The following is a 13,743-nucleotide window of genomic DNA, read 5'->3' on the forward strand; positions in this document are numbered from 1 at the left end:
GACCAGAGAATCTTATTTCTCACCATCTTGGAGTCCTTCAGGTGTTTTTTAGCAAACTCCATGCGGGCTTTCATGCGTCATACACTGAGGAGAGGCTTCCGTCGGGCCACCCTGCCATAAAGCCCCGACTGGTGGAGGGCTGCAGTGATGGTTGACTTTCTACAACTTTCTCCCATCTCCTGACTGCATCTCTGGAGCTCAGCCACAGTGATCTTTGGGTTCTTCTTTACCTCTCTCACCAAGGCTCTTCTCCCCCGATAGCTCAGTTTGGCCGGACGGCCAGCTCTAGGAAGGGTTCTGGTCGTCCCAAACGTCTTCCATTTGAGGATTATGAAGGTCACTGTGCTCTTAGGAACCTTAAGTGCAGCAGAAATCTTTTTGTAACCTTGGCCAGATCTGTGCCTTGCCACAATTCTGTCTCTGAGCTCTTCAGGCAGTTCCTTTGACCTCATGATTCTCATTTGCTCTGACATGCATTGTGATCTGGAAGGTCTTATATAGACAGGTGTGTGGCTTTCCTAATCAAGTCCAATCAGTATAATCAAACACAACTAGACTCAAATGAAGGTGTAGAACCATCTCAAGGATTATCAGAAGAAATGGAAAGCACCTGAGTTAAATATATGAGTGTCACAGCAAAGGGTCTGAATACTTAGGACCATGTGATATTTCAGTTTTTCTTTTTTAATAAATCTGCAACAATGTCAACAATTCTGTGTTTTTCTGTCAGTATGGGGTGCTATGTGTACATTCATGAGGAAGAAGAATAAACTTAAATGATTTTAGCAAATGGCTGCAATATAACAAAGAGTGAAAAATTTAAGGGGGTCTGAATACTTTCCGTACCCACTGTATATGCACTGTTACTGTAAAATTACACTGGCAGTGAAGGGGTTAACTTTTTTTGAGAGGGAGGGGCTATGTGTGTCCCTAGGGGCGTGATTCTAACTGTGATTGGCTGTGGCTTGATGTGTAGGAACAATGATCAACGGTCCTACATAGTAGAACCGTATGATCACTGTTTCTACACAGGGGAGAATGACAGGCGGCTTGTTTACATTAGCCGCCTGCCTTTCTTCCGCTGTACCGACGATCGCCGAGTGACCGGCGGACATCGGGTCCGCCGGTCACACGCGCGGGGGGGTCCGTAACCGCGCGGGAGCGGGGGCACGCCTCCGGGGGCGCGCGCGCTCGCTCCCTAGACCCTCACAGGCTAGCGACGTAGACCTATGTCGCTCTGCCTGTGAGGGGCTGACCGCAGCAGTAAATAGTCGGCAAGCAGTTAGCTTACTGTATCTATGGAGTAGCAGTGTAGTCACCCTAGGGCAGTGGACATTTCCCCTTCTTCTCATCTACATCACATGGGGGGGGAGATTTCCTGTACTCTGCGGAGATAGCCGGTAACAATGTAACTGATAAAAACGCAGCAGAGGCAGAGAGTTGAAAACGTATCAGTTGACAAGATTTTTGGCAGGGTCAACAGTTATTTTTTGCACTTGTACAGATACAGTTAGGCTGGGTTCACACTTATGCAAATTGGATGCGGTTTTCCCTGCATCCAATTTGCATGACAGGAGACTGTGACCAGCTCTCAATATAGTCGGTTCACACAGCTCGGGGGCTCCCATGGCCCACACTGAAAAAGGGTTCTGTGCGTCTTTGGCTCCATTTCAGGTCTAAATTCAGGCAAATTCAGACCTGAAGCGGTGAATGGGGATGTACTGACCCCCTGCTGTGAGCCACGCTGAACATAGTGTGAACCCGACCTCAGTGTTATATTTAAAGCAGTAGTATACCGCTTTTTGCGACTTTTAACTACAGGTAAGCCTATAATAAGGCTTACCTGTAGGTACAATTAATATCTCCTAAACCGGCATGGTTTAGGAGATATTTGCACTGCATGCAGCCGCTCACGCGAGTGGCACATGCGCTCTGAAGGTTCCGGCAGACCTTTAGCGTTCCTTGCCGGGAACTTGCCGAAAAAGTGACATTATCGCAGCTCCGGCCAATCACAGCGCCGGAGCTGCCGAACCCGGAAGAGACGCCGAGGGATCATGTCAGCTCCCACAGCAGTGTCCAGGGGTCCGTGTCGGGGCTTCGTTCTAAGGTAAGTATTTCATAATGAGCTAGTATGCGATGCATACTAGCTCATTATGCCTTTGTCTTGCAGGGTTTTTATTTTTATTTTTTTTTTTAGTATACAACCGCTTTAACAAATCAGAAGGGAGCAAATAAGAAAAGGAAAAGGTGAACTAACACCCTACAGCCTTCTCACCCCTTTCCCGTATTTCCAGTTGCACCTACCTCCATGAATGATACAGTTTCACCACCCATGCAGCCGGTGCCGGCGGTCCTGGGGTTTGAAAAGAGTGATGTTCTTCCTCTTCTTTTCCTAGGGACACCAGAATGCATGAGATCGGTTCTGATTGGTCAGTGGGGTCACATGTTGACTCTGACCAATCAGAACTGCTCTAATCTGTCCCAGTGTCCCTAAAGAAACAATAGGAAGAATAACCCCAGGACTGCTGCACCAGGCTGTGTGGACAGTGAAACTGTATCACCCATCGAGGTAAGTGCAGTGGTAGACAGGGAAGGTGGGGGGGGGGGGGGGTGTTGTAGGGTGTAGGGTGTAAGGTGTAATTTTTTCTGCAAAAAAAGGTGAACTTAAACTTTAGGATTTACATACATTTTTACTTGTTAACATATCGGGCTTGTTTAAAGAAAAACCATCATAAAGGAAATATAGAGGCTGGTATTGCTGAGAGTCTTCTAAAAATGCCACCTGCATGGCTGTCTGCCTTTATTACTTTGCTGACCCAGGACAAGCTTGCAGCCAGGGAACTCAGGATGAGGTTAGAGCTCCTGGTCTGCATGCTTGTTTTGGGGCAGACTCGACTCACAGAGGGAGATTTACTTAAACGGGAGCACTCAGAATCTGGTGCAGCTGTGCATAGTAACCAATCAGCTTCTAACTTCAGCTTGTTCAGTTAAAGTATTATTAATGTCTTGTTTTTAAAAAAAATAACAAACAAGTTATACTTACCTGCTCTGTGCAGAGGTTTTGCACAGAGCAGCCCAAATCCTTCTCTTCTCGGCTACCTCGCCAGCACTCTGCGGCGGACAGCTATTGGACCCCTAACTGACATTTTTGACACTTTTGCCGGGGACCAGTGACATTACTACAGTAATCAGTGCTAAAAATATGCACTGTTACTGTAATAATGACATTGGCAGGGAAAGGGTTAACACATTGGGTGATCAAGGGGTTAAATGTAAGCCTAGGGGAGTATTTCTAACTGTATGGGGGTTGGGCTTTTGAAATGATCACAGACACCTGTGATCCGATATAGAAGGATCACAGCCGCTCTTTGATCATTCCAGAGAGAAGAATGGTCAACTGTGTTTACAACAGCTGACCGTTCTTCTCACACAGCGGGGAACGATCGTGGGTGCTGGCGGCAATCAGAGCAATCGAGTGGGGGCAGGAGCTTGCCACTGACACCATGCATGGGAGTCCCCGCTGCTGAGTGGGGGCGGGAGCGTGCCGCCGGCGGCGCACACTCGCTCCCTAGCTGCAGGCGCGCGACCGACGTAGAGGTACGTCGGTTCGCGCAGGAGGGGCTGCCTTCCGCAGTAAATCTGCGGCGGGCGGGTGGGTGATCCTTAAGAAGTTAAGCTTTGACATTAAAACCTGGAATCTGATTTCTAGATTCTGTGTGCCACAGTTTTAGTAAATCTCCCTCAGTGTCAGAGGATGATAGCCAAGCAACTAGTATCCTTAGGAGAGGTCAAATTGAGATACTTTAACTTGCATTAAAAGATAAATTTAATGATGTATAGATGAATGCATAGAATACAGGGCTCCATTAATTTGAGTATTTTAAAACTGCCAAAAGTTTAGCTTTAAGTGGTGGGTATATTGAATTAGAGGTATTTACACACTTGGTTTTGGTTTGGTGGATTTAAAAAAAAGTAGGTTGCTTCTTTCTTCTAGTTGACAGTTTCCATAAAAATGTCCTCTCAGGTAGGTATTTTATTTTTTTAATGGAAGCACAAATTTTAATGGAGATACAGATAGATACAAATACAAAAAACAGATTACAGCAAAAGGACATAGGAATATCATCATCAAAATAATTGTAGCAATAGACTAACACCTCCATTAATAATAAGACTCTAACTAGCTACACAAACCCCGTCAAAATATTTATTAATTAGACTTTAAAAGGAGTCAAGGCAGGGGTAGGCAGCCTTGGCAAACCAGGCATTACAAGATTGACAGCCACAGCATTTGTAGTTTCCCCAAAGGTTGCCTATCCCCAGATTAAAGCATTGGCAAAATTCATGTACTATATACCAAATCCTTAGCAAATCATTTAATGTAGCTGGTAAAAAGCATTTAAAGAAACTGACTTCAAATGTGAAATATACGTTTTTAAGAGATGCATATGAAAGAGAAGATTTAAAGTGTATTTCCACATTTGCAGCAGGTTTCCTTGTTCAATTGTTTTTAGACATTTAAACCACTTGAGCTCCAGTGACATACCCGTACCATTTCCTCAGTAGGTATGAGTGGTACAACATACTGTATAAAATGCCCCCCCCCCCCCCCCCCCCCAAGTAGAAATGAGTGGTAAACAATATAAAATGCCCAAAAATGCATAAAAAAACAACAACCTCTAAAATGCGCTGCACCTCTCTTGCTGAGATAGGAATGGACTTTATCTTAAGTCAAGGTTAGTCAAGGTGCAATGATGGTACACAAAGTGCTGTTACCAATAATAACCTATTAGATATCACTTAACTGAATTCAGAATTAATTCTTCCCTTAATGACTGCCATAAGTACACTGCTCTCTACCCCAGTGTTTCTCAACCTCTTTTCAGTCAAGGCACCCGTTAAAAATTATGGACATTCTCCAGGCACCCCATTCTAAAATGTAAAAACTATTCTAATTGATTTTCATACTGCAGCAACATCCACAAAAGTAGGACACCCAACGTTAGAGGTGATTTATTCTTCCAAAGCAAATACACTTTGGTAAACTGGTACTGCCTAGTATTCCAATGTTTCTCTTCTCCCTCAGTCTTTCTCCATCAGTCAGCTAATGTGACACCCAACTTTGATGGAGAGGGGCAGGGGAGAGTCAAACAAGGATGCTATGCAGACGACTGACTTCCTCCATATCAACTGACAATGTCATTGGTCATTAGAATGCCAGGAGCTAGAAGGTTGTAATGGTGCACAATGAAAACCTGTGACTTTGTGTAACTAAAAGGCAGGCTTCATCCACAAGCTAGCTTTTATAACATTTTTGGGCAATTTTTAGGCATTTTGCCAAGGCACCCCTGAAGAAACCTCAAGGCACCCCAGTGTGCCTGGGCACCTTGGTTGAAACAGGCTGCTTTGCCCTATTATATACTGTAAGCATGTATTTGTTACTGTTATTATTATAATTGTTGGTGTCTTTTTTTCTATAGGGCTACCATATTTTTGTGTACAGCGGAGATGTAGATATGGCTTGCAATTTTCTGGGTGTTGAATGGTTCATAACCTCACTTAAACTGAAGGTATGTGTATCCCTGTATGCTGCGGGCTATAGGTTCAAGTGGTGAGGGCAGACAAGCCATTCAGCATGGACATAAGGATCATTGCACACCAGAATCTTCTTCCTAAACCCTAAGGCCCCTTTCACACTTATGCAACGCGATTTTACCGCGACTTTGCAGCGATTTTGCCGCGACTTTGAAAGCAATGGCTATGGCTCAAAACGCAATCAAATCGTGGCAAAGTAGTGCAGGAACTACTTTGAAGTCGGTGCGACTTCAAAACGCACTGATATGAATGGGGCTCATTCAAAATAATGGAAAACGACTTGTCATACGATTTTGCGGTCCAAAATCGCGGGACAAGTCGCACTAGTGTGAAAGGGGCCTAATAGGGAAAATGAACTTTTACAAACAAATAAATAACATACATTAGCACCTTTTATAATAATTAAAGCTGACGTATTTGTAATTTTTTTTTTAGGGATGCAGCACCATACACATTCATTATGTCTAATGACGTGTATCGCATTACTTGCAGGCTTCTGCTGCTACAACCATTTCCTGCAGTGTCTCCTTCAGAGCCACCAGATACTGCCCTGAGCACCTGTCTTCTTCCGGTGCTGTAAATGTTACCAGCAACTGCTACTGAGATAAGTTGCACCACTCGCCTGTCCCCTTTTGCAATTCACAGAACTTATGCTATTACTGTCCCATAATACATCGTGTTTTGTGAATGAAGGAGCAGATGATTAACAGGATCTCTGCTGGCCATTCACAGAAAGAGATTCTAACAGTAGGAATTCTGTGAATGGCAGAAAGGGCAGAAGAGGGGAGGGTAGAGGGGAGGGTGGGGGGGAGGGGGTTGAGCTGTACAACTTCTCTCAGTAGTAGCGGCTGTTAAATTGACACTAAACAATATCCATATTCTCCAAAAATAATTTATAAACATCCACTACTTGGCCCTGTAATCTAATTTTCATGAAATTGTTTCTGACTACTTTTAATATCCTCCCTGAGCAACTGAACCTCTCTTTCTTCCCCCTGACATCTGTTTGTTTGGAAACAGCTGTGCATGTTAGTTGTGGTTATGTGCACTGCTCTATGCATGCTACAAATCCCATTGTCTGTCTGAGGTGTGAGCAAGAGAGGGTGGCTATGTTCTTATATATGGTGGGGCCATGGAGAACGAACGTATTTTCATGCAGGTAACTTTTATTCCCATAAATCTCTGTAACACACAGTTAAAGTAATACATATTTAATAGTAAATTGAGGTGTCTCTCCAGCCATTTTTTTAAACATGAGTCAGATCCTTTGTTAAATTTATATTGCTGTTTGTGTTACCATTGAGAAGATGTTCCCTCTTATCCTGTCCTAAAGACAACACGGGAAGTGTAGGAACATCTCCCCACAATGAGAGGGACTGCCATCTTCATCTGTTCCAGTGACAACTGGTAAATTATATATTTAACAACTTCCAGTCCGGGCCTTTTCTGGTCCTTTTTCTTCACATGTAACAATAAATATTTTTTTGCTAGAAAATTACGTAGAACCCAATGTCATCACATCTGGTTTACCATTACGAACAGACGTTCAAAGCCGATCCCAACTTTGCTTGGCTGTCCGGCCAGCCGGCAGATGCTTTGGCTGGTTGCTTGGGTCTCCTGGTGGGATGGGAGAGCCCGAGCGAGCCGTGGGAGGGGGAGTCTCCTTCCGCCGTCTTAAAAAAACTATACTGGGGTGATGTCTGCAGCTGCAGGTATCATCCCAGTATTACCACTGAAAGTCCAGCGACAAATAGAAAGTGTTTGATAAGTGAATGGCGCTCCTCAACTTCTTCAATTGGGATGTGGTGCCCTTGGGTCCTTTTTCCAGAAGAAAATTCCTATATTTTGCTCCTCAACTTTGACGCAGACAACAATAAAAATGTTATGTTCTAAACTTTCAACATTATATCCAAAGTTAAATAAAGCTTTTGGCTGAAGTTTTACTTTAAATTCAGCTCACCTTGGAATCATTTTTTTTGCATGTCGTTCAACAGCTTTCACTGTGTAATGTATTCTCTATACCTTGTAGATGGAAGTACCCTACAATGCATGGTGGTACACAGGGGAGGATCCCCCACAAATTGCCGGTTATGTGGAGCAATATGCCAATCTTACACTTCTAACTGTAAAGGTACCATATTAGTAATATTTATGTTGCAGCTTCTCCTACCTTGATCATTGCGTACAATTCCTATTATTTCACTTTTCTCATTTACTCATTTCTTTGTCTTTGTCACATCTTACATCGTGTCTCTACAAATCTTTCCACGCCATCTTCACACTTTCTGTACTGTGCTTTCCAAAGTCATGAATCTACTAATTCATGCATTGGAGCTGATTTACTAAAGAACTATAGGCCTTATCACTTATCAATTTTCGCCTAGCTTAGTGAATGATGTAATGTTGTGCCGACTTTCATTAATCCAATTGTGTTTGAGAAAATATCCTAATCTTTGGCTGAAAAGGCCCTTTTTAATTACTCTACTCTTGAACTTACTCCTTTATATTTCAACCCCATTATCTTCAATTTCTTCTACAGTATATCAGGGGTCTCCAAACTTTCTAAACAAAGGGCCAGTTTATTGTCCTTCGGACTTTATGGGGGACCAGAGTGTAGCCAGCAGGAGTGGAAATTTTCCTGGCATCAGTGGGAGTGAGCATCACGACATTTGGTATGAGAAGGACCCACCATTGGTATCATTGGGAGAAATAGTGTCCCAAGTAGGGCCGGCGCTACCTACAGGCAAGGTAGGTGCCGGCCTAGAGCGCACATCAGTCAGGGGCGCCCACCCCACGTGAGTGAAGCGGTGAAAGTACGGTCTTTTCCCTTGCTCGATCCACCAGAGATCTCAGGCAGTGGTGCTGTGACACAGGGGAAAGGCGAGCTACAGGCTGTCAGTGTTTCCCTCGCTCGCCCCTCCCCCCATTCTCCTGTTGGCAGTGCGGGAGAAGAGAGAGCGGCTCTGTCCACTCCTATTCCCTTCCAATTGGCCACAGCAGAGGATCAATCAGAAGAGCCACATGCAGCATTTTGGACAGGGCTCCACCCCTCTTCCCTCGGCTCCTCCCCTCCCCCTGATAGCCTGTAGTGTGTCCGGTGTCTGGAGCTGTCCCCCGTCGTATTCCCTCTCTGGAGCCCAACACCAAGTCACGCAGGAGGCGACATGCAGAGCTATACACAAGGCTCCACCCCTGTGCACTCAGCTCCTCCCTCAGGAGCCTGTAGTGTGCCTGATGTCTGCAGCTGTCCCCTGCCTTGTCCCCTCTCTGGAGCCCAACACAAGTAAGTGTCCCCAGACAGGGAAGGCACTGTAATGTAAAGCAAGACTGTAGTGTGTGATCAGGATGGACAGGAATCTGGGGGTGTGATCAGAGTAGGGGGTAATTGGGGGGTGTGATAAAAGTGTGGGTGGTTATTGGGGGGTGTGATAAAAGTTTGGGGGGTAATTGGGGGTGTGATCAGAGTGTTGGGGGGGTAATTGGGGGGGTGTGATCAGAGTGGGGGGTAATTGGGGTGTGATCAGAGTGGGGGGGGGGTATCTGGGGGTGATATCAGAGGAGGTTATCTGGGGGGGTGATATCAGAAGGGGGTATCTGGGGGGTGATATCAGAGTGGGGGGGTATCTAGGTGGTGTGATAAGCATGGAGAATATCTAGGGGGTGTGATCAGAGTGGGGATGGGTATCTGGTGGGTGATTTTCAGAGTTGGGGAGGTATCTGGAGGGTTTGAAAGTGGGGGGAATCTAGGGGTTGTGATCAGAGCGGAGGAGGGTATCTGAGCGTGTGATCGGGGTGGGGGGGGGGCATCTGAGGGTGTGTAATCAGCATAGATGGGTATCTGGGGGTGTGTGATCAGAGTGGGGGAGGGTATCTGGGCGTGTGATCAGGGTGGGGGGAATCTGAGGGTGTGTGATCAGGATGGAGTGGTATCTGGGGGATGTGATCAGTGTGTGGGGGGGGGAGGTATCTGGGTGTATGATCAGGGTGGTGGAATATCTGGGGTGTGTGATCAGGATGGAGTGGTATCTGGGGGATGTGATCAGTGTGTGGGGGGGGGAGGTATCTGGGTGTATGATCAGGGTGGTGGAATATCTGGGGTGTGTGATCAGGATGGAGGGGTTGGGGAGGATGGATTGGGGGTGAAGAAATTGGTGGAGAGGCGCCACAAAAATCTCCACCCTGCCACCCCTAGGCTCCTACATATGCTGCATACGTATCATGCCTTGGGCTTGTGACACCCCCAAAAATGGTAGCAGTCATTTAAAAAGATGGGGTATTCATGGGCAGGGCAAAGGGAGGTGGAGTCAGGGGCGGGGCCAAGTGGGCGGCAAAAGGAGGTTTCGCCTAGGGTGTCAAAAATCCTTGTACCGGCCCTGGTCCCAAGGGATGGATAAAAGCAAGCAAAGGGCCACATCAGTCCACCAGGCCGTAGTTTGGAGACCACTGTTCTACATAAACGTAGTATAAACAGCATTTGGACTAATGAAAACTTTCTGATTGTCTGGTGGGAGTTACTGTGGAGCTCAGATACTGTATATACATTCTGATTTTTAACTAAACTAACCTTTTATTTATAAAAAGAAAAGGTGTCCAACTAATTATTATCTAAAAGCATGCACTACAAGGTCTGAAAGTACATCTAAATGTAAATACCTCTTCTTTATGGCAACATGCTGACTTAGCTCTAGGCCTATGCTCAACCATATCTACAGTACAATGGACCCAACTTACAAGCCAGTAAAGAAGCACCCATTGCACTGATGATATAACAAAATGTTTTTGTAGCATAGGGGATGTAGGAGGGCATACAGGTGGTGAGCAGGGCCAACAAAAGAAAAACATGTATCATAAAATTCCAAATGTATTTTACAAAGGTTTAAAAGGACAAATAAGTGATCCATGTATTATACCCAGGTGAAGTTCACATCTATAGGGCCCCCATTCATACCTCAGCGTTTTGTAGCTCGAAGCTCAAAGCTGCATAACACTGGAGGAGAAAAAAATCCACTATTCTCTATGGAGATGGTTCACATCTCCACTCCAAGTCACCTGAAGCCAAACGCCTGAAGCTCAAAAAAAGTTCTGGAGCTTTTTTTTTTTTGTAGCTCGAATCAGGCAGATTTGAGCGTTTTGTTTTTTTGGGTCGTCTTTATTTGCATAAAAGTTACATAGTTAGTTAGTCAGGCTGAAAAAAAGACCATCTCGCTCAACCAATAAAAACAAAAAACAGTAAAGAAACCCAACCATACAATCCAAACCCTAACCTCACTTTAACTCTAATTCCTTAACCTAACGAAAAAAATAAATAAAATAAATTAATCATCATAATAATAAAAAAAATAAATTAAAGGTAATGGAAAAGCTAAAAAAGCAACAAATGATGCAACAGATGATAATTTTCACTATTGGCTAAAAAAAATGGCAAAGCTCAACAATGCGCCAAAATTGCGCACAGAAATGCGCAAAAAAAGGCCGGAAAAACCCTCAAAGACACTATGGTCAGGTTTGAATGCAGCTTAATACAAAGAATGTTTCTATTTCTACAAAAGTGGTCCACATAAGCATGACGCTTTAGGGCTCTTTCACACGGGCGGTCCGATCAGATCCGCCTGTCAGTTTTTTAGGCGGATCTGATCGGATCCACCATGCAGCTCTATGGGGCAGCGGGTGTCAGCGGAGACACCTCCGCTGACACCCGCTGCCATCCGCATCTGATCCTGTGCGTGAAATCTGGACGGATGGAAACCCTATTTTTCCATCCGTTCAGTAATCGGATCGGATCGGATCTGATGAGAGCGGACAAGCGGTCCGCTCTCATCCGATCCCCCATAGAGGGCAGCGGGGGCTGAGACACCTCCCTCTCCGCTCTGCAAGCGAAGACGGAGCTGTCATCCGCCCGGCTCAGCGGGGATCGCGGATCGATCCCTGCTGAGCAACACGGATCCGCCGACGGAGCGGATCGTGTGAAATAGCCCTTAGTGTCAGATTTAAAAAAAAATTTAAATGCCAGTAAATTTACCATAATTAGTAGGCGCTATAATTGTCACGCAAACCAATCAATATACACTTATCTTTTTCTTTTTTTTTAAAACATGTAGCAGAATACATTTTGGCCAAAATCAATGAAGGAATATATTTTATTGCAGAAAGTAAAAAATATTGTGTTTTTTTTTCAAAAGTTTTGGTCTTTTATAACCACTTCTGGACCTGAAGGATTTACCCCCTTAATGACCAGGCTATTTTTTGGTATTCGGCACTGCGATATTTTTACTGACAATTGCGCTATCGTGCAATGCTGTACCCAAATAAAATGTATGTATTTTTTCCACACAAATAGAGCTTTCTTTTGGTGGTATTTGATCACCTCTGCGATTTTAATTTTTTGCGCTATAAGCAAAAAAAAGAGCGACAATTCTGAAAAAAAAAATGTTTTACTTTCTGCTATAAAACATTCCCAATACAAAAAAAATTAAAATCCAATTTTTTCATTATTTTAGGCCAATATGTATTCTGCTACATATTTTTGGTAAATAAAATCCCAATAAGTGTACATTGATTGGTTTGCACAAAAGTTATAGCATCTACAAACTAGGGGAAGATTTATGTCATTTTTATTTTTTATATTTTTTACTAGTAATGCTGGTGATCATCGATTTTTACTGGGACTGCGACATTGCGGAGGACAGATCAGACACTTAACTGACATTTTTGACAATTTTGGGGGGGCAGTGACATTACTACAGTAATCAGTGCTAAAAATATGCACTGTTACTGTAATAATGACACTGACAGGGAGAGGGTTAACACCAGGGGCGATTAACCACCTCAATACAGGGCACTTAAACCCCCTTCCTTCCCAGACCAATTTTCAGCTTTTAGCGCTGTTGCAATTTGAATGACAATTGCGCGGTCATGCAACACTTTACCTACACCAAATTTGTGTCATTTTTTCCCCACAAATAGAGCTTTCTTTTGGTGGTATTTGATCACCGTCAGGTTTTTTCTTTTTTGGTGCACAAATAAAAAAAGACTGAAAAGTTTGAAAAAAAAAAAAAAAGTTTTTTTGTTTAGGTTATAAAATTTTGTAAATAGATATGTTTTTTCCTGCACTGATGAGCACTGATGATGCCGCTCTGACAGGCACTGATGAGGAGACACTGATGGGGTGGCACTGATGGGGTGGCACTGATGGGGTGGCACTGATATGCAGCACTGATGGGCACTGATAGGTAGCACTGATATGCAGCACTGATGGGCACTGATATGTGGCACTGATAGATAGCACTGATATGCAGCATTGGTGGGCACTGATAGGCAGCGCTGATGGGCAGTGATAGGCAGCACTGATGGGCACTGATTGGCGGCACTGATGGGCACTGATGGGCACTGATAGTGGCACTGATGGGCGGCAATGATCGGCACTGATCGGCACTGATGGGTGGCACTGATCTGCACTGATGGGGGGCACTGATGGGCACTGATAGGCAGCACTGGTGGGCAATAATGGGCACTGGTGGGCGGCGCTGATAGATGGCAATAATGGCACTGGTGGGCAGCACTGATAGATGCCATTGGTGGGCAACACTGATAGGGAGGGCACTGGGGGGCTCTCTGAGCCCTGCTTGCCATCCCTGGTGGCCATAGTGGGCATCCCTGGTGGTCATGGGTGGGCATCCCTGGTGGCTTAGTGGCACCCCTCCCACCCCCAGGGCTGCACTGGTAATCAATGTTCTGATTACCAGCACAGACCCCCCCTGTGATCAGTGAGTAATTAGAAATACTCACTGATCACCCCCGCAGCAGCACCGATCCTCTGATCTTCTCCTCACTGACAGGATCTGTCAGGAGGAGAAGAGATCGAAGCTGTTACAACGGCTCTATTTACATTACATGACGGCTGTGATTGGACACAGCCGTCATGTGATCAGGAGGGCCAATCACAGGGCCCTCCTGCCGAATGATGTCGCTCTGTGTCCGAGGGACACAGGCACATCGAGATCGCGCCGCTGCGCGTGCCCGCGGCGGCGCGATCTCTCTCCTTCTGAAGGACGTTCCGGAACGTCCATTCAGAAGGACGAGACTCCCGCCCGGCCGTATATGTACTATGGCCGGGTGGGAGGTAGTTAAAGGGCTAAATGTGTGCCTAGG

The 13,743-nt window shown here is 45.1% G+C and overlaps 1 protein-coding gene across 2 annotated transcripts in view; it reads left to right on the top strand.

Moving 5' to 3' along the window:
* Window positions 1-13,743, top strand: part of LOC309567623 (lysosomal protective protein-like) — a gene marked incomplete at its 5' end in the record, with an annotated part of 82,423 nt that overhangs the window by 65,479 nt on the left and 3,201 nt on the right. For both annotated transcript variants that reach the window (XM_082273037.1, XM_082273038.1), the window contains 2 exons: window positions 5,481-5,570; window positions 7,625-7,726. In XM_082273037.1, coding sequence (XP_082129163.1) covers window positions 5,481-5,570; window positions 7,625-7,726 — 192 coding nt within the window. The remainder of the gene's footprint in view (window positions 1-5,480; window positions 5,571-7,624; window positions 7,727-13,743) is intronic.

The sequence above is a fragment of the Pelophylax lessonae genome (assembly GCF_965119305.1).
Source record: "Pelophylax lessonae genome assembly, chromosome: 11".
Taxonomy (NCBI): domain Eukaryota; kingdom Metazoa; phylum Chordata; class Amphibia; order Anura; family Ranidae; genus Pelophylax; species Pelophylax lessonae.